Source organism: Natrix helvetica, assembly GCF_964273705.1.
Source record: "Natrix helvetica genome assembly, chromosome: 2".
Taxonomy (NCBI): Eukaryota; Metazoa; Chordata; class Lepidosauria; order Squamata; family Natricidae; genus Natrix; species Natrix helvetica.
In genome coordinates this window covers 44,423,767-44,446,425 of record NC_138552.1, presented here as the reverse complement: position 1 = coordinate 44,446,425, position 22,659 = coordinate 44,423,767, and the positions used below count along the sequence as shown (strand labels likewise).

At 35.8% G+C, this 22,659-nt stretch overlaps 1 protein-coding gene across 7 annotated transcripts in view; it reads left to right on the top strand.

The window, feature by feature from the left end:
- The window catches only part of ARB2A (ARB2 cotranscriptional regulator A), a 238,236-nt gene that overhangs the window by 168,695 nt on the left and 46,882 nt on the right, over positions 1-22,659 (top strand). Inside the window, exon 11 of one of the 7 annotated variants that reach the window (XM_081940970.1) lies at positions 17,417-17,840. The exons of the other annotated variants lie outside the window; for them this stretch is intronic. Within the exon in view, the coding sequence (XP_081797096.1) occupies positions 17,417-17,463 (47 nt within the window). The 3' untranslated portion in view covers positions 17,464-17,840. Of the gene's footprint in view, positions 1-17,416; positions 17,841-22,659 lie in introns of those variants that run through there. 7 annotated transcript variants of the gene reach the window in all.

The window sequence follows — 22,659 nt, the reverse complement described above, 5'->3', positions numbered from 1 at the left end:
GTTACAATTACAATAATTCTTGGTGTCATAAATCACTGTAATTCCTCTAGAACAACTTCATTTTTAATAGTTTCCTGAAGATCACTATCCTTTGAAGCACAGGCTTTTCCAGAATTTAGGCAATTTCACAAAAAAGTGGCAATTATGAACTTCCATAATATGTATCTTGTGGAAAGAGATGTTGGGGGGAAAGAGACTCATACTGATCCAGACATATATACAATGTTCTCCTTCCAATTAAAGTGATGTTTATTGTTGCAGTGCAAGTAAAGTAAATAATTTATGCTTATTCTTCCAATACATATGGTTATCTTTCTCTTAAAGTTATCTTGTTTTAAGTACAAACATAGCTTAAGAGTCTAATATAAACTTATTTCCAGAACTTCCTTGAAGATCCTTAATTTTTTCAATTATTCTCATGTCTATATAGTTGCTAAACTAAAAAAAATGATGTATGCCATATTCTTTTTCAAATAACCTGGCTTTTACTTTTGCTTCCAGCTCCTTTTTTTTTAACTTAAAGAGGAGTTAGGGAAGAAATAAAAATCATTTTGTCCAAAGGCTTTTGAAATGCCAGTAGCTGGATCTTTCTTCTCTGATCTGCTATTCATAGTTTGTCTTTCTTACATTAGTTATCTTTCTCCATTATCTAACCCAGGAGTGTAAAACTCAAGGCGCTTAGAATTAGCCCGTGAGAAAACAATAAAGGATTGTCCCACAGTGCCTCTGCCAGTGAAAGCAGAGCTCCATTTTCACTGGCAGAGCCCTGCAGGAGGCCGTCACGGCTGAAAACAGACCCTGGGCGGGCCACACATGGCCTCCCCAAGCTCCATTTTTGCTGGCAGAGGGCTGCAGGAGGCCATTGCAGCCAAAAATGGAGCCTCAACAAGTGATGTTTAGCTGACCAAGCCTACCATGGCCACGCCCACCCCAGGCCCCCGACGTCAAACACAACCCTGATATGGCCCTCAATTAAATCAAGTTTGACACCCCTGATCTAACGCCAACCCTTTAGGACCTAGTCCCCTTCCAGAACTTCTTACAATAATACAATACAATAGTAGAGTTGGAAGGGACCTTGGAGGTCTTCTAGTCCAACCCCCTGCCTAGGCAGGAAACCCTATACCGTTTCAGACAAATAGCTATCCATCATCTTCTTAAAGACTTCCAGTGTTGGGGCATTCACAACTTCTGGAGGCAAGCTGTTCCACTGATTAATTGTTCTCACTGTCAGGAAATTTCTCCTCAGTTCTAAGTTGCTTCTCTCCTTGATTAGTTTCCACCCATTGCTTCTTGTTCTACCCTCAGGTGCTTTGGAGAATAGTTTGACTCCCTCTTCTTTGTGGCAACCTCTGAGATATTGGAATAATGCTATCATGTCTCCCCTAGTCCTTCTTTCTCTTAAGCTAAACATACCCAGTTCCTGCAACCGTTCTTCATATGTTTTAGTCTCCAGTCCCCTAATCATCTTTGTTGCTCTTCTCTGCACTCTTTCTAGAGTCTCCACATCTTTTTTACATCGTGGCGACCAGAACTGAATGCAGTATTCCAAGTGTGGCCTTACCAAGGCATTATAAAGTGGTATTAACACTTCACGTGATCTTGATTCTATCCCTCTGTTGATGCAGCCTAGAACTGTGTTGGCTTTTTTGGCAGCTGCTGCACACTGCTGGCTCATATTTAAATGGTTGTCCACTAGGACTCCAAGATCCCTTTCACAGTTACTACTACTGAGTAAGGTATCACCTATACTGTACCTGTGCATTCCGTTTTTGTTGCCTAAATGTAGAACCTTACTCTTTTCACCATTGAATTTCATTTTATTAGATAGTGCCCAATGTTCAAGTTTGTCAAGATCCTTCTGTATCTTAAGCCTATCTTCTGGAGTGTTGGCTATTCCTGCCAGCTTGGTATCATCTGCAAATTTGATGAGTTCCCCATTTATTCCCTCATCCAAATCATTGATGAAGATGTTGAAGAGTACTGGGCCTAAAACAGAGCCTTGGGGTACTCCACTGCATACTTCCCTCCATGTAGATGCAGTTCCATTGAGAACTACACGTTGAGTGCGGTTGGTCAGCCAGTTACCAATCCATCTGGTGGTGATGCTGTCTAACCCACATTCTTCTACTTTATCTAGTAGTAGGTTATGGTCTACCTTATCAAAAGCCTTACTGAAGTCCAAGTAAACTATATCAACGGCATTCCTCTGGTCCACTAATTTTGTCACATTATCAAAGAATGCAATAAGATTAGTCTGGCATGATCTGTTTTTGACAAATCCATGTTGGCTTTTGGCTATTACTTTGTTTGCTTCTAGGTGTTCGCAAATTCGTTGCTTGATTATTTTTTCCAGAATCTTTCCTGGTATTGAGGTTAGGCTGATAGGTCTGTAGTTTCCTGGATCTAATTTTTTCCCTTTTTTGAAGATGGGAACCACATCAGCTCTTTTCCAGTCCTCTGGTAGTTCCCCGGTGTTCCAGGATCTCTGAAAGATATAATTCAGTGGTTCTGAGATCTCGTCTGCTAGTTCCTTCAGAACTCTGGGGTGTAATCCATCCGGTCCTGGTGATTTGAACTCATCTAGGGTAGACAGGTGCTCACTTACCATTTTCTTCCCTATTTCAATTTGTGTTCCTAATTTTGTGGTGCTGCTTTTGATAGGTTGGACTGTTTTATCCCTTTGTGTAAAGACAGATGCAAAACATGAGTTAAATAGTTCTGCTTTCTCCCTGTTGCTTGTCACCTTCTTGCCACTTTCTCCTAGCAATGGACCAATTGTTTCCTTAACTTTTTTCTTGTTTTTAACATGTTGGAAGAAGCTTTTTTTGTTAATTTTTACTTTTGTGGCAAGCCTTTCTTCATTGGGAGCCTTAGCTTTCCTCACTTCATCTTTACAGGCTTGGGCTATTTGCTGATATTCTGCCTTAGTTATGTCCCCCTCCTTCCACTTTTTATACTTACTTTTTTTGTCTTTCAGTTCTTCTGAGGTCATCCTTTGCACATCCCTCCTTCCTCTAGGCCTCTCCTATTTCTCTCCTAGATTCTCTCCTATTTCCTTCAGCACCTTTGGTTACCTTGATATGTAAACATACAGAACCATATAGCAATAACAAACTTGTCTGACAAATCAGCCACTTATAAATTTGGACTTAGAATACCTGTGTGTTCCAATAAAACTAAGAGTTTTCTATCTGTCTTTGACAAGGAGATAAAATAGTTTTGAGACAAAACATAACCCAGTCTTAAAACAGCGTTTCACCCTATTCTAAACGGTTTATTAATAGTTTCTATAAATAAAGATGGTGTTCCTACAAGAATTTCCATGTCAAACCTTGTAGAGCTTTAGATGTAATAAGTAGCATCTTGAACTGTATAATTTGAATAAAGGTGCAATGTTTTTGGTGATGAGTATCAGCAAATAAACGAAAGTCCATATTTTGTAATAACTGAATTTCTGAGTGTTCTTCAAGATCAGTTTCATATAGACTGTATTATAGTAATCCAGACATGCCATTATGAGGGCATGAGTTATCTTTATGCGGTCTTCCTGCCCCAAGTAGACAAATATAAATAAAGACTTGAATATTATGGTCATGTTTCATTTCTAGAGTGCTCACAGTAGATCAAGGCTTTAAAAGAAGGTCAAAATAGAGTTGGAAGGACCTTGGAAGTCTTCTAATCTAACTCACTGCTCAAGCAGAAGACTCTATACCATTTCAGACAGGTGACTGTCCAGTCTTTTCTTTAAAACGTCCAGTGATGAAGCACCCACAACTTCTGAAGACAAGCTGTGCCACTGGTTAATTGTTCTCACTGTTGGGAAGTTTCTCCTTAATTCCAGGTTGTGTCTCTCCTTGATTAGTTTCATCCATTGTTTCTTGTCTTGCCTTATGGTGCTTTGGAAAATAAGTTGACCCCCTCTTCCTTGTGGCAGCCCCTCAAATACTGGAAAACAGGTAACATGTCATCCGTAGCCCTCTTTTCTCTAGACTAACCATACCCAATTCCTGCAACCGTTCTTCATATGTTTTAATCCAATGAGTTAAGCAGCACTGATTTCTCTGTACTGCCTGTTACTTCCTTGCCATCTTCTCTCTTTAGTGGACTGACTGTTTTCTTGACTTTTTTCTTGTTATTTATATGTTGAATTTTTTTTTAATTATCTTTGACTTTTGTTGCAAGTTTTTGTTTATTCTGAGTCTTTGCTTTCCTAACTTCATTTTTGCAGATTCAGGCTATCTGCTGATATTCTGCCTTAGTTATGTGTCCCTCTTTCCATTTTTTGTACTTAACCTTTTTGTCTTTCAGTTTATCAGACAGATCTTTGTGCATCTATGGTAGTTTCTTAGATTTCTTATTTTTCTTTTTTAGTAGTATTGCGTTGGACTGGCTTTTATGATCGTATTTTTCTGTTTCCCACACTTCTTGAGGTGTGAATTCAAATGTGGGTGTTTTACAATAGACCATAGGATATCATTTTCACTACCTCTTTGTGTTCAGGTTATTTTTCATAGAACTTAATAAAAAAATTAATGCTGTTATTTCTTATAGGAGAATTGCCTAACAATCATAGCAATGTATCAATTACTTAGTCGATAAAATTTTATTCACTATGATATTCAGTCAGGGACACTGCATATGCATTCCTGTTGTACCATTAAAATTTCATTGATCCGAAGAACATATGATAAGGTGAGTGGATGTTATGTCAAGTATTCCACAACCTAGGCTTGTTCCACTCCAATATGTGCCATGCATAGTGTCTATTCAGAATGTTTTGTTGCCATTTGTCAATTCCATGTAATAATAGAAATATATTTAGCTTTGTTTGGAATTCATTAATTTAATGCTTAGTAGGAACATTATTACAGATCAGCCTAGCCAGTCAGTAGCTGAACATATCAGCCAATGAGAGCTATCCTACCTCAACTACCACAATTTTAGAATTCTTCCTTCCCACTTCTTGTTCTTTCTGAAGTCATCAACAGCATAATGGAAGCAAGAGGGAGAGAATCAGAAAGCATTGTATATAGGATTCTACTGCTTTAAAGCCAGAGGTGTGCAAGGAGAACCGTGTCAAGCTGAAGAGATGAGATATCTCCTATAAGTAGTAGGCTTCAGTGAGAGGTCTATTTTTGCCCTCTCTGGTTAGAAGACATTTTTACAACAGACCCTATTATTTCAAGTATAAAAATGGATGACTTTATAAAATGTCTGCCAACAACCAAATTAGCAGACATCTCATTTGCAGTCCAGTAGTCTAGTGACTAGCGATATTATCGGGTTTTTGAAGCTAAGAATGGATGAGTCCACAGTCCAGCTAGTGATAAGCAACCACTTGAGTTCAACTCTTCAGTGATACATTAGAAATAATGATGATGTTTTCTGCTTTTTGATATTTCTTGTACTTATGTTATTTTTTTATGTCTACAATTTCTCCATTGAGTGTTTAAAGAAATCTTTTTTAAAGGAAAGGCTTTTAAAAAGCTTTTAAAAAACTGTGGTGGGAAAAATAATTTTTCCCTATCAAATGAGCATAGGCAAGTCAACACTTAGTGGTTTTTTTTAAAGGACTTCCAAACAGTCCTCCAGAATAGTAACCATACTTAAATCAAAGTGGTTTTGATATAAGCTGTTCAGGAAAAGTCAAACTATTTTTTTTTCCAGACCTGCCACTTCTTATTTCTTTTTCTACAAAACAAATAAGAAATAAAGGTTTAAAAATTTCAGGCAACTCTTATACACATAGTTCCATTGATGGCTGTCTTTTTCATTTATCAAGCCAGTGAATAAAGAAAATTACAAACATGAGTTGAATAAAATGTTTTATTTTGGGTGTGTCCTGCAGCTGATTCAAAGTTCAGAGGAGAGATCCAGAAACAAATATACCTTCCCCAGAAGCCTAGAAGCAATTTTTTAAAATGTGTACTTGCAGATATTTAGATCAAATATCATTTAATATTTATTGGTATTATTTTCCCAATAACTGATTTGACTTCCTATATATTTGTCATTCTGATATGGAGAAGTTAGAGACCCTCCCAAAGGCATGCCATCCTAAAAAATAGGCTACTGTTCAAATCTGAAATTTTATACACTATAAATGTTTTATTTTTAACAATATGCTTAGGTTGTTCCTTAATTATAAATCTCATTGGATTCAGTATTGTTGTTCCTTGGTGTGTTCACATTTGCAGCCAATCTCATATCATTCATATGGCAAGATTCATAATTTAGGCTGGTTTTATACAATTGTTCTTCAGCTAATAACCATAAAGATGATTTGCATTGTGGGCCAACTATGCATTGTAACATTTTTTTATTATTTGAAACAAAAATATTGCTCAGAAGCAATCTTCAACATTTTTAACCTTTCTTAAAGGTTAGATTCTCTAAACTCCTGCAAATTTTGACAGCAGGGATGCTTTAGAAAATGTGTGGTGATAGAACAGTCTGATTGAAGGTTTCATAAGTGCTGCTGTCCAAATCACCAGCCATGCTTGAAAGTAGTAATTCTTGATAGAACTTAACACTCTCAATTGACTTGTAACTGCAGATGTCAGAGCCACCTGCTTTAATATCACAAAGCTTTGCTTTACACTGTGAGTAGTTTTTTTTTTAATTACCAGGCATGTTATGCCTTTGATGTTGAGTTTACTCGGGAATTTATGCAACCAAATGTTACTTGGAAACTGTTTTCACCTATAATAGCTAGGTAATTCCACTTTTTAATGTACAATTAAATGTAACATAATTTCAACTATTATATTCACAGTATTTTGGTCCTGATTCTGATTCACATAGTTCAGCATGCCTCAAATCTGAAAGGCTTGAGAATCCTAAAATAAAATATTATTATTTATTCCTTGATACTGTGGCTTTTTATTATTTATATTAATTTATTATTGTTATTTTACATTTATAGACTGCTGAATCCCTAAGAACTCTCAGTGTTTACAGATAAAAAAACATAACAAAATTAAATCAACCAAATCAAAGGTGGAATAAAGGCCAAATGTCCTCGGGAAGTTCATGTTAAATTTCTTAGAAAAACCACAAGAGATTAGGTTCTAGGAGCTCAAAGGGAGGACCATTAAAATATAAGGATAAAGAAATAACCATTCTTAAGCAGATCCCAAAGAAAGTAAGAGATAAGAGAAGGAAATATTCCTTCTTAGCAAAAAAATTATACAATAACGGGGTTTGGTTTAGGTGGTTGTTACCAGAAGGTATGTTGATTTTTTGGGAGAGCAGTAGAATCAGAATTAACACAGTTGCGGAAGCAGAGGCTTTCATGAAAAAACATACTGCTCTCTTAGGTGACGTGGGGGATGTTACACAAGAAACAAAGCAGGGAGGGGCTGAGGCTCTGCCAGTGGATGGGGGGGAGGATGCGACAACAAGAAGACTCAGGTCACAAAAGTGAATTGAAACACTATAATGTTGTTACAATGTACTTTTAAGGAAGTGACAAAAGTAAAATGATTGAAACATTCTGACGATTTTGTGTTAAACCTAAAACTCCTAATATCTATGTAAATGTTTATAGCTTTTTATTTTTCCTTTTTGTAGAAGTTGCGAGACCCGGGGGGGCTTCTCCCCCCCCCCCCGCAGGATGTAGCTGTCAAAATGTTCCATAACCTCTTAACCCCTTTTTCCTTGTAAAACTTTTAAAATCAATAAAAAATTTCAAAAAAAAAAGAGGCCAAATGTCCTCCAAAAGGGCTCTGTTGTCAGAAGACAGTTAGGTTCCATTAGGAGGCTGTCCCAAAGAACAGTGCAGTCATCAGAACCTGGGCCCTCATCTCCCTAAAATGAAGAATTACTAATCATTTATCCAGAGTAGATTGAACTGGCCAGGCCAGTTTCAATGAAAAAAATGCAGTTTTGTTTTGCCTTCTCCTAATAGAGTTGCAATAGGTTTTACCCTGTGAAGTTGCTGAAAGCCCACCTCCTCCTCACCAGCCATACCTCTACGTGCAGTTTTAGTTGGAGCTGTATACTTGTTCTTCAGGAGTAATGCCATCTCATCCCAATAAATCACTAACAAGGAAAGCTAATAGACAAATAATTTCATCTTCCCAGGATTCAATTTAAGCCTGCTGTCTTCCATACAGATTTTTACAACCTCTAAGCACTGACAGGATTACAACAGCATTATTAGTCTGGCTTGTGATAGTAATATACAGCTGAGTATGGTATATCAATGTTAGTGAACTCCAAATGTCCCTGAGATTTCAGGTAAATGTCCAACTAGGTGAAGAGAACTGATCCTTGTGACACCCCAAGTAGCCATTGGAATGATCTCTTATCCCACCAGCACTGACTAGAACCACCAACCAAGGAAGGACCAGAACCACTGCAACACAGTGCCCTTACTCCCCAATTTCTGCAGGTATCCAGAAGGATACCAGAGTCAAAATATCAAAGACTGCAAAGACCTTAAAAAGATTAGGATGCATGTACTGCCTGACATCTACTAAAATCCATACTGTCTACATTCCATTTCTGAGTCTGAACCCGGATTGAAGGCAGTCCAAATAATTAATTTTATTTGTGGTGCTCTTTAGTTGACTGAGACTGAGCAATAGTTGTCCAATACCTTTGGATCCAAAGTGGACCTCAAAGTGGGTATGTACCACAGCGTCCTTCAAAGTATCAAAATTATATCTTACTGCAACAGAACATTAATCATTATCTAGGTTCAGGAAATTACCTCTCCCTAGGAAGGACTAGAGGCACAGGGATGTCAAGAATTGTGTTAGAAAAGACTCAATTCCATACCAAAATTGACGTAGCATCTGTAAAATAGAGGTTGAAGTCCCAAAAACCAAAAGACAAGGAATCTGCACCCCCCCCCCCCCCAGTCCAGAAACTCACGGAGGAGCCCTGCTGACAGTAAGGTAACCAGTATACCAACAGAAACCCTAGTTTTTTTTCTGTGGTTCAACTTAATACTCACAATCTGCCACTACAGGAACCCTGTATCGCAGATAAGGGTTCCCAATAAATCGATATTACAGCCCTCCCTAGCCCTAGTACAAAACCAAAAAATCTGCTAGGTAGAATTCAGAGTAATATTGCTGATTTTGCTTAGCCACATCTCAGTAATATATGTTACATCTGCCCACTCATCCATCATCACCACCAAATCATTATGGACATAGTGTTTACCAGTAGCACTCTATAGCCCAGTGTATCAGTAATCCAGCTATCTCATCCACAGGTTGGTCTTGCCAAGTCCAGAAGAGATCACCATAAGGATGATTAAAATGAATGGCTTTCGAATTGTTTATAAACAGTACACTTGGTCCTCAGATTATGGTGGCAATTGGGACTGGAATTATCATCACTAAGCAATCTGATCATAAAATACAATGTCAAATGATGCATTCATCAGCAGTTATGGCTGTCCTGCTGCTTTATTAAACATGCAAAATAATCTCACATGATCATTGACTTTGCTTCTGGGAAGCCAACAGGAAACACTGGAAATCGCATGACTATAGCTTGCTACAATGTCAACACAATTGCATGACCATGGGCACACTGCAATAACCAAAACCAAAAGTGTCACCTTAACTTTGAACAGCTGCTGAATGAATGGTTATACCCAGGTACTACCTGTGTAGAAGCCCTATACCAGTATGGCTAGCCTTTTAGATACTTTTAGAGTGCCCAAACTATGCGCACGGCATGCCCAACCTGAAAGGTGAACATGCGCAAATGCATCATTCATGACTCTGCATGTGTGTGCATGCACAGACATGCGTGCATGCACAGGAGAGACCTGAGGTGGGGCAGCCCAACACTGGCAGCATGGCAAGAGGTCAGATCTTTTTCTTTCATGAGCTTTTGTTTCGTAATTTGCAGGGAAACAGATGTTCACAAAAGAAACACCACGGAGATGGGGCAAAGGCGCACATGCCAGCAGAGAGGACACTGTGTGCCACCTCTGGCACATATGCCATAGGTTTGCCATCACGGCCCTATACCATATTCCCAGTATTCTAAAAACTGAAGGAAATGAAACAACTGTGTTAATTACTTGAGGGTAGGTAGTAGAAGACTTATAAGTAAGGATTAATGGAGGGAGCAGTTATTCTGTTATTTCTTGTTCCTTTTTGTGTGCGTCCACATATTATAACCCAATGGAGCTATTTCAAATTGTAAGACTCTACTTGAAACGGCATTTAGGCCTATTTGAAGGTGATCAATTTGCATTGCATTTTGGAGATCAAATGCCAACTTGGATACAAATAGATCTATATCAAACACTATCCAGTCTTCCAACATGTATTTTGAAGTATGTGCAGGCCTGTTGGCTGCATATCCAAGAAGCTGAGCAAGTTTTCAATAATGTATGGAGATTGATGGTGCAGAGAAGCCATGGCTTAAGCCAGACAGCAAAGAGGTGCTGCAGGCAGAAACACTAAGTAATCTGGATAGGCAGGTGCAGTCAGTTCTGAATGTAGTTACACTCTACATAAAAGGTCACATCTGTACCTTCTTTTGACTCACTATTGCCTGTAAAAGGACAGGTAGTGATGGGACGTATTTTTCCATTTTAGTATATGCAAGCTGTAATCCATTCTAGAAAAAAATAGATCTCGGTTTTATCATACTTATGCTGGCTATATTTAGATTAAAATTTTGGAAAGTATTCTATATGGGTCTTTGAAGATACTTAAGGAATTGCAACTGTAGCAAAATACAGCGGTTTGTGTGCTTATTGGAGTAATAGCTTGCATGTACTAGTTGTATAAAGTGCCAGGACAGTTCCAGAACCCACTCAAAGCATGGAACATAAAACAGTCAGTGATTTGATGCCAAAAGTTTTGAATAATTATAGGTATTCACAGAACTGTTTGTTTTTTAAGATAAGTATCAGAGGCATTGCTGCATCAGCTAGGTTGGTGAGTCTCAGTAATACCCACAAGTCTTTTATACTCACACTCAAGAAATGCTTGGTTGGCTTCTTTGATTGGCTTGAAAAATAAACTTGCATCAAATTGATTTCAATTAATGTACATTAGTATGCTGCTGTTTTATTGATGTTTTTGGTGTTATATTGTACTATACCCATGGCGTTTTATTTCTGAATTTATATTTATTATTATATTTTCATCTATCTTTTTATTTTATTCATTATCTTAGATAGTCTTTGTTCCAAATGAAAGGATGCATCTTAATTAGTGAAATAAATAAATCTCTGTTTTTTGGCAATGAAATCATTGAGGTTTTGATTTTTTTAAAAAAAGCAAGAATTGTTCAGAAATGTATTTAGTTTATGGAATAGATTGCATAGATTACAGTAGTAAAATATATATAAAAGGAGAACATAATACTGTGGTACACATATGATGGAAATATGTAGTCAATTTTGAAAGGTATGAGGAATTCAAAAAGTTATATATAAGTTATAGGTTACATTTTGAGATACATTGGTCCATCAAATTGGAATTCAATATATTAATATTTAGGCCATTTATCCTATTAAATGCAATGAATTCTGGAATTTATTAGTGTACATGCCATCCTCTATTTGCAATTTATAATAGTATTGTCTTAAACGAATGTGGCATGTGATTGTTTTTGTGCAAGATCTATTATAAAATTAGCACACACTGTAAAGAGAATACCTGAAAATCAAATTTAAATTTTATGATACTTTCAATTAACAATGTCAAAGAAGCTTCTGATGAATCTTTTCTATAAGATGGTCTTTTTCTATAAGATGGTAAATGAAGAAATAACTTGATTAATATTTATTTCTTTTAATGTTCGGTTCAGTAAATGTAAATATTGTCAATTATAGAAATTATTTTCTGATTTTGGCCTTTAAACCTTTGATGGAGTTGTTGTTCTATAATTTATAAACAATTCAAATCTAATTTATTGATAATGTAAGTGGAATATGTCTTCTGTTTTAGTCTTTATTCATTATTTTATTAAATTTCATTTTCATAAATCACTTCTGAAACTAATTTTTAAAAAAACATGCTGAATTTCTGATCTAATGTTATTTGTCAAGCTTATTTCAATAGTGGACATAGCAAAGATTATCATAGATAGAGTAAAAAGCAAAATAAAATTCAGAGGAGAACTGATAGTTAACCATGCATATTAATAAAACATTTGATAATAAGATAAATATTACCTTGATATTAATAATCTGTAATGAAATACACTTTCCCAGTATAAGCCATGTAAGTATTGAAATGTTTAAGTGTTCAGTGCAGTTTCTCTCTGAAATTCAAAAATATCTTCTTTAAAGCTTAATTGGTTTTTGGAAATTGGCATTGATGATGTCACACTTATTTTTCTTTATTCCTTTACAGAAAGCCTGGCTTGTTTGTTCCATTAGAGCAGAGCTGTCAAGCTTGATTTCATTGAGGGCTCATCAGGGTTGTCTTTGATCTTGGGGGGGGGGGCAGGTGGGTGTGGCCATGGTGGGTGTGACCAGTTCAACCTCAGCGTGTCGGGGGTGTCTGTGGTGGCCTGAGCACTCTGCCAGCAAAAATGGGCTCCCAAGCTCCGTTTTTGGCTGTGGCGGCTCCCTGCAACCCTCTGCCAATGAAAACAGAGCTCAGGAGGTCTGCCTGAGGCCCTCCCCAGCTCTGTTTTAGCTGGCAGAGGCACTGCAGGCCGTTCCTTCACTGTTTTCAGGATGGCCCCATGGGCCAGCTCTAAGCATCCCATGGGCCAGATCCGGGTCCCGAGCCTTGAGTTTGACCCCTTCATTAGGGTGAAATAAAATGGCAAATGTGATGCATGTTGTACTAGACAAAGAATAAATAAATGAAAACTTACCAAACATACCCAAAGTCAGTGTTTAGGTTTGCTGCATGTTTAGTCTCTGGGTTTCTATTATGTGATCTAGCTGTTGTAGGCTGGGTATAAGTGACTATTTGTAATTCACCACTAAAGGCTAATGGGATGAAGTATCATTGCCCAAGATATTAGGCAAATCATTAAGGCACATGAAATTGGTTTTGTTAGAAGAAGTGGTGGTTCATCATTTTATTTTGGGCAATGTGCCTGTCCTTGCTTACAAAAATAATCATGAATCCGATGAAAGAGACTGCAGTTCAAAAAAGCTCAAGCCCTTGAGCTTTAAACAATTCATTAGGCTATTCATAATTCTTCAGTAAGAGGCTATCAAGGCAATCCTTCTAAAAAGAATTCTAAATTTATCATTCTAAGGCTTTTTAAAGGGTCCTTTTGATTTCAGTGAAGGTTTAAATCTTTGGCTATAAATCTATACTAAGGACTGTTGAAGTAGCTCAGTTTTTAGACCTTTATGCTATTATTTTCAATGTAAGAAAAAAAAAATTAAATTCTACACACTAAATAGCAATCTATTGCACAAAAGTTCCTTTGCATGCCACTTTTGTTGCATTTATAATTTTACAAAGAATAGATATGAAACAGAAAATATAAAATTATTTAAAATATGTGGGATTAGTTGGAAAATATAAATAAATTTTCTTGAGTTGAGTTTTAGATCTAGTGATAGGATCAAATCACTTACATTTCTGAAATGAAAGTTGAAGAAGCATAACAAACAAACAAGGCAAGAATGAAACTTTGACCTCAGAACCAGTAAAGAAATATTATAATATTGAAAGTTGATGATATATAATGCAATGGATTAAAATATTTGGAAGATATGTACTTACTACTGCTCTGTGACAAAGTATCTAATATACTTTAAATAGTAAACCAGTCAATTTTTAAAAAGATCTATAATTTTAATCAAAACTTTGTTTCACTCATTGAAATTCTGTTATTGCTGCTTACAAACATTAAAGTCAATCAAAACTCAGTAGCTTGTGAAATCAATATTTTTAATATGTCTGCACTGCAGTGCTTCAAATTTTAGGCTAATAGATCACACCCATATTGATTTGTATGAAAAATGTTAGTCTGTTTCTAAAATATTTTTTAAAAAAAACAGCAAAGATTGTTAGTTTGGAATTTTGAAGGAGATATATAAAAATTGGTTATTGACTAAATTGCTTGGGGTGAATGAACCTTAGGTGTATACAATAAACATGAATCATGGAGCTATTATTCAATACTACCTTATTCCCTTAAACCTGGTATAAGTCAATAACCTATTATAACAATGCAAAATATGATATAAATATATATGAACACATTGGTATACATTTCTCTCCCATCTAGGAACTATTAATAATATTCATAAATATTGAACTGTTGCTAATAATTTTCTTTTTTAAGAAAAGAAATTTAACATTTTTAAGTGGGGTGAAACTTAAGCAAAATATCTTGCTTTTTAGAAGTTTATTTAATTGCTTGTAACTGCTTTACATTTTTGATGGGAGGAAATATGTCCAAGAAAAATGAATTGAAAATGTGGGTACAGAATGAGGGTATAAAAATTGTCCTCAAAGATGGAATAATGGAAGAGTGGGAATAAACCAATTTCTTCTTTGTAATATGTGTCCAGATGTAGAACGTGATCCATGGATCCTTTTTATAAAGAAAATGAAGTTTTCTTTCAATTCTAAGGATATTGATTAAAAATAGATGACTATGACGTCTAGTTTGGCTCTCACTTAAATATTAAAACAATTTCAGACTGATGTTTTTAACTTAAAAATTTAAAAACTGTGGGTAGGTTATTAGAGCAGAATGAGATATAAGGCAACTAGATACATTAGACAAAGGTCATATCAGGATGAGACCTTTCATTTCATTGATGGCTTAAATGTAACAATCAGTTGCAGTTAATCTTATTTTGTGAACACTCAAGGCATTATTTGTTCATTTCTTGGACTGCTGATAGGTAAATATATCAACAAATACTTTCATAACACTAAAAGCTCCTCCTATTTTTTTTTTTAAAGGTCAGGATATTTTTCTTTCAAATTATTATTTTCCATTTGTACAGCTTTGACCTGGTTCAAAAATAATTTTCTTGCTTATACGTCACGGTGTTTTGGTAATATGTATATTAGTGACAATTATAGAAGCAAAATTGCTCTGAATCTTATTCTTTTCTATTATTCTATCTATAATCAAATGTTTCCATCACCTCGAAACCAAAGAAAATCCAAAATGATATGGGATCACCTGCCACGGACAGGGATTTGGACCAGAAGACCTCCAGTGTCCCTCCAACCTTATTATTCTTTGTTCTAATTCTTATGATTGGGTAGTAATGACTCAAGGAACTTCCTTCAAGATATATCTATTTCTATTTAATTTTAGAAATGCAACAAATAATTTTGTTTTATTTTATATTACATTTCATACAATATAACATTTAACCCAAAGAAACATGAGAATGGGAAAAAAATTAAAAAATGTTATGCTCATTTAGTTAGATATAAATTCAGCTGTATTAAGTGGGTTTTACCACCAAGTCTTAACTAAATATTCATAGGCTTCAATCTTAGCATTATTAAATACTAATGATTAAATTCTTTGTAGCCTGTTAAATTACCTTTATATCCTGTTAAAATGTGTATGATTTTTTGCATAAGGCTCTTTCATGCAAGCTTAAAATACGAAATGAAATCAAGTACTTATATGATCTTAATTTTCTGACAGCATTTTTTTCAATATGATTTAGGAAAATGTCGAGAAGTATTTAAAATATTGGAAGATTTTAATCCTTAGATAATACCAGTTTCTCTACACCATGTAGTCGAAGACAGCAATAATCTGGTCTTCCTCCTTTATGTGTTTGGTTATTTATTTTAAAATGACTGGTAGTGTGCCATTGAAGCAACGTTTGCCTCTCCTGCTATTGCATTGACTACCAATTTTATAAAATATAAACGTTATTTTCAGCTTCATTTTCCATTTGTTGTATCAGTATTTCTTCTCCTAACATTATAGTGGCAACTAATGGGATCCCAGACCAACACAATCTCACAACCGTCACTTATTTTCTTTCATCTGTTCTATTTTTAATATGAACCAATGATAAAGTTTTAGTGCTAGTATGCATCCTATGATATGCTTTGGAAAATGGCTAAATATGTTTCCATGTTCTTATTCTAAGATACATAGATCTAGTTATATTTTTTCAAAATTCATTGCACACATTTGAAGACGTTAATTGATTGAAAGCAAGAACTAATAAACAGATCAAAGAAAAACTTTATTTTACTTACGTTCCAAAGAAAAATTGGCATTGTCTATAATACCCAAGATGCATAACCAAGATGCATACAAAATGAAGTCCAATAATGTACAGGTTTCACATATGAAAATATAAATGCTACATAAAGGGAAACACATTTTCCCCGTTTTAATCTTCTTCATGGACCTTACAAACAATTTCTCCACCAAACCTTAACAGCTAACCAATGTTTGAATAATTACTATCCATGTTTGTCCACTGTGTAAATATGCAGTTCTGTTTCCATTGAACTTCCTGGATATATTCAAAATTCATGAGAAATAATTCAGTATATCAGCAGATATTCCAAATTCTCACAATTAATTCCTAGTGAAACCTGGATATGATGAAGCAGAGAAGATGAAGAAGACCCAGAGAAGATGCAACAGATTATCTTCCCCATAATTATTTCTTACGATTGCAGAGAATTAGATGGCATATTCATTTAATAAATTACGAGTTGTTGCCCAGTCAGCCAGACATTCAAACTTGATTTGGCATTTTTATCCACCTACCCAGACTTTCCCAAGGACCTGGGATAGGCTATGTTGATGTTTTATGGTATTAAACCTAATGTTACAGGCTCTGAGCTGTTATGTGGCAGGTGCCTGTCTGTTTGAATTCTAAATCCCCAGAGCACTTTACCTTTTTATTCTATTACTTTCTCTATTTTATGGCCCCTTTAGTTCTTGCTTTCAGAAAATGGTATTTCTTACAGATCATCCAATGCACCATTGTTGCTACTTTGTCATGCTACTACTTGTAATCAATCTGTGCAATCTTCTTGCAGAAGTTTACTGGGAGGGGGGGCACTATTTATTCAGCTTCTTTGCATAGGTGATACTTACTGCCTGTTGCTGTCTCCTCAATTCTGGATTATTATTGTTGTTATTGTTGTTATTTCAATTATTTTTCTCTGAGGTATTCTAAGATTGAGTTATCAATTGATTGGATACCTTGAAATAGTGGGTTGCTAGATCTAGTGACAAGAACAAAAATAAATTGGAGAAGGTGTATTTCAGGGTTGTAGGGTTAGCCTCATTTCTGATCGTTTTCAGTAAACCGTGAAAACATATTTTATCTATTTTGGGTTTTACTGTTTTTTAATATAAAACTATTTTAACTCCTCTTTATTTTGATCTCTTGTTAAATCTAAAAGATAATTTATATGTGTTTCTATTAAACACATAAATCTATATCGTATATTCCGGCATATAAGGCGACTGGGCGTATAAGACAACCCCCTACTTTCAGGCGCCTGCAAGCCGGCTGAAGGCCTCCGTGCTGCCAGGCTTTTGTAGTTTGAGCTCAGCGCCTTCCTCCTCCAGACCTCCAACCAGACCTTACTAAGCCATCCCAGCGCTCATCCATCCACATGCCAAAGTGAGAAGCGCCGAGGTTATTGATTGAAAGACCGGCATCTGCGCTGGTGGCGGTGCGGCTTTTTGCTTGGTGGTGTTGCTTTTTCTTTTGTTTTGGTTTTTTGGTATACCCTGCGTATAAGGCGACCCCTGATTTTTGAAATAATTTTTTGGTATTAAAAAGTCATCTTATACGCCAGAAAATTCGGTACATATAGTTAGGTTAGATTTATTTCAGTGAGTTTGAAATGGATGATTTTGTACATTCAAATTATGGGCACCTAATGTGATGGAGAGAAAGGTGGGAATTGGGGAGAGATATTCTGTTAAGAGAGAAGTTATAGAAAAGACCAAAAAGATGAGAAAGTAACATAAAATAACCTCATGTTTCTTTTGTTTGGTATAAAATGTAATAGAGAAAAAGTCTGACTAGCTTTTAGGATTCTGTTATTATCCCCCACAATAATAAAAACCACTCTTGAAACTCCTCTTGCTCCTTTTGTTTGTCCTTGCATACAACAAATGGCTGGTATGGAAGTGTATAAATTGTGATCCAACTAGTGTCCATAGTTAGAATTCTACTCCAACGAAGTAGAATCACTCAAGGCAAACAAAATAATAGAACAAGCTCAGACAAGGCAAGGTCAAATACACTGGTAATAGATCATACACTTGCTAGAGCTTTTTCTTCCTGGCAATAGTGGAAAGGTCTAGTTAAAATCTGTGTGCTGAAAGAAACTTTGGTTTGAGAAGTACGTTTGCTTAACATCTATTCATTCTAGTGCCGCAGGAGAGAGATGTGGTTGTACAGGACACTTTAGCAAGAAATGAGAGTACATCATCCCTTTCATTTTCCAAGTTATTGACAAGTTGGATTTTTCTGGTGCTAATTCTTTTGAAGAATTTGTTCTAAAAGCACTCTCTTATTGTGATATCTTGAAAAATTCCCCAAATCTCAAAACTGGGAAATTAGATATGCACACATACAATCATAGAAGCTGGGATATGTGATTGTTTGTTTGATTGATTATGTGCCCTCAAATTGATGTTGACCATTAGCAACCACATACATTTTCTCCATGGTGTTCTGTTCTAACCTGGTATTTCAGGTACACTCATTACTACTGTAACTGAAGCCATCCGCTTTGCTGCTGGTTATCCTTTTCTCTTTCATTCCATCTTTCCTAACATTACAACCTTCTTCATAGAGCTAGGTTTTCGTGTAATGTGTCCAAAGTAGGATAATTTGGGCTTGGTCATTTGTACCTTGAAAACTCTGGGATAATTTGTTTGACAATCTATTTGTTTGTTTAGTTGGCTATCCCACAATATTCTCAGGGATCTTCTCTAACACCAAAGTTCAAGAACATCAGTAACCTTCCTGTCTTACATCTTTAAAGTCATTTTTTTCATTCCATTTTGTATCACAGGAATGGCTTGCTCTTTGATCTTTGTTGGTATAAACACATCATAGTATTTGAATATTTTTCCCAAGGCCTTATCAAATGCTAACTTGCAACATGCTTTTTAACTGCTTGTTCATTTACTGGTCCTAAAACACAAAAGCTGTCTACCACTTAACTATCTTCATTATCAGTTCCAACACTAATTGTTGTACTTGTTGTCATTGATTTGGTGTACTCTATATTTAATTTTAATCCCATTTTTTCATTTGACTTCTCTTATTAGACCATGGAAATCCTTCCATTTTTGGCTATCAGAATAGCACCATCAGCTTAGCGCAGATCATTGATATTTCTTTTTCCAGTTTTAAAATCACACTCACCTTCTTTCAATAAAATTTCCTCTAATATATATTTACTATATGTTGAATAAATAAGGGGAGAATACAGCCTTGTTTCACTTCTTTGCCAACCTGGAGCCAATCTGTTTAGCCTTGTTCTGCCTATACTGTGGCTTCTGTCCTGTGTGCAGGTTGAATGAGGACAACAAGGTGTTCTGGGATTTCCCATTTTTCTAAGGATATTCCACAGCTTAACATGATCAACACAATAAAAGACTTTTCTATAATCAATGAAGCACATACTGACTTCCTTTTTGTATTATTTTGCTTTCTCAAATATTCAGAGTGCATCAGAAGTAATGTTTTGTTTTCTCTGGTCTTTTCTAAATTCAGCTGAAACATATGGCATCTCTTTTTTCTACATAAGGCTATAAGCTGCATTGGATGATCCTAAGCATTATTTTGCTGGCATGTGATAGCATAAGTGAAGCAGTATCTTAAAAGATACATTCTTTGGAGTCGAAAGAACAAGTTTTTTCCCAGTTCAATCATTTCAGCATCTGGTGCACATGGACAATAAAACTACTTTCAGATATCGTATGTTTACTGCAAAAAGATCTCAGCAAAATGACTAATGGCAAGTAACTGCCTTAAATAGTAATCATGATGGTCACCTTACTGTACATAATATCCTAAAAATAGCTTTTATTATTTCTTATGTAGTGAAATGTAGACAGTTGTAAGGTTTAATAAAGACCCAAAGCACGATGTATCTTGATCTGGCTCTTTATTACCACTTAGAGAGAACTTCTTGTGTAACTTAGATCAAATAATATTTTGCTGACCATTTCCTCTCAAGTGTTTTTCATTCTACTTTCTTTCTCATGTGAAGGTCTGATATAAGATCTGGACTGCCAAATCTGGATGCCTACCAGAAGATAGCAGAAAGTTCAACTTTTCTGTATATCTCTGCTTCTATCTAATTGCAACCAGATCTTGATCTGATATTGCCATTTTTTTCCAATGTGTTCCTTTTGTAGCATCCTACTTTGCAGCTTTTTCTTTCGACTTGAGCTGATTACTAGTTCCCCATTTTACATTCTGCATCTGCTCTGAAAAGACTGTATTGAGTATTTTTAAGGTAGACATTTTACTTTTTTGGTCAAAGTAAAAGGTGACCTAGTTACCTGCGGGATCGCATCCTACCTCATACATCCCTGCGACCAATTCGCTCCCACAGGGAGGGACTCCTCCGGGTGCCGTCCACTAATCAATGCCAACGGGCGGCGCCCAGGAGTAGACCCTTCTCTGTGATGGGCCCAACCCTCTGGAATGACCTCCCCCCGATATCAGAACTACTACCGACCTCCGCTCCTTCCGACAGAAACTTAAGACCCACCTGTTCCAATTAGCTGGCCTGGCCCACTTATAGTCCCATTTATACCTCCTGGCAAACATTTTATCCCGGGATAGTTTTTAGGGGTAGTTTTTTAATGCATTTTTAAATTTTTAAATTTTAAATCTAACTTTAACTATTATTGTACAGTAAATTATATGTTACCTCCTCCAGCCACACCTATATCTATTTTATATTTATATTATGTATATTTATTGTGTTTTTTAATATGACTGTACACCGCCCCGAGTCCCTTCTGGGAGAGGGCGCGGTTTAGAAATCAAATAAAAGTTAAAAGTTAAAGTTAGTATTCCATTCTAACTTTTCAGGTGTCCAGCATGTTTTTAGTGCTGCCTGCTACTATAAAGTACAGATATTGGAGTCCATTACCAGCTCCTATTGGCAGCAAAAGCATTAGAAAGGTGAGAAGAAAATACATTAGATACTATCAGATGCTGACACCCATGAATTTCTATTTTTCATAGTTTTGCAGTGTTTCTGGATCTCTCAGGAAATTCTTTTCAGGTGATACCCACATCTAAATTAATCAGTCCTTAACTAACACTCATGTACCACATTAGAAGAGAAGAAACAGCTCATGGAAATATTAGATGCTTGAAATCTGTGAGTCTAGTGGATGAAAGGAAAAGTGGAAAGATCTTCAAGAAATAAATTGATAGGGCAGGAAAAAGTCATAAGGACAAAAATGGTAACTGTGACCCTCCCCAAGGTTAATGTTATAGCAGAGATATAGCTGACAGGTGACACCTATTAGCAGACCCTAAGTGTCCATCTAACGAAACCTGTCTAGTGGTTTAACAGTGGTTTAGCATAAATCTCATATAGAATGAGGAGAGTCTTGGCTTGAGATTGTAGGAAGGGAGACATCAGAATAAGATAAGGTAGGTAGGTAGGTAGGTAGGTAGGTAGGTAGGTAGGTAGGTAGGTAGGTAGGTAGGTAGGTAGATGATTGATAGATAGATAGATGATAGATAGATGATAGATAGATGATAGATAGATGATAGATAGATGATTGATAGATGATAGATAGATAGAGATATATAATTTTCATATTAGCAATATTTACTTGAATGCAAATTTTCCTTATATTCTTATAGGATCTAGTTGTACCATCATAATAGATTCTTTACCTCAATAATGTCTCTAATTCCCTAAAACCTCTCAATAAAACTACATAGATGCATGATGCAGTACATCTAATATCTGTTAGACATAGTTGTACATATGCTTAAAATAACATTACTAAAAGTATACATATTGGGGAGTGTCACATGATTGTTTTTGTGATATTTATTTTCTTGTATAATGGGAAGAAATTGATTCCAAATGTGTTGTCTTGACCTCCTACTCCATACATGTTAGTGCCTAACCTTAAATGATGTTTCTGCAGTCTCGGCTGTATTTACAGTAATTATATGCATAATGTAGCATATTATTGTCTGGATTTCCTGTTTAATCAGTACAGAGCTTTTTACAAGTGCAGCTGAAAAGGGCAAACAAAATTAAAGCTTTATATACCAAAACAAGTTTGATTTGCTAAGCTCCCAGCATTCCAAAGTACACAAATTTGTTCCACTAAGTTTTCCGATGGCTTGCAGATGGGCAATGATTAATCAGAGAGCTAACTGAAGTAGTTTGCAATTAAACTGGAAAGCTCTGAAGCATGCTAATTGAATCAGAAAATTAGAGGCACTGAACAGTAATTGGCTATTTCTCATGCAGCAGGTGCCAGGCCACTCATCTGTGGAACAAGGTATTTAAGGCACATTAGCACTAGTAAAAATACTTCTTGATATGGAACAGCTAGATTTTCTGCTCATTTTCACCATGGATGCCAAAACATACAGCTGGGGTGTCTAGTGTTTCAATTCATGTTAGTTTTTGTAGCGTAAGCACATATAAAGCTTCTGTCATGCAACCTGTACAGAAACCATGAGTATTTTATAAGTGACTCTAATGTACAGAAACAAAATAA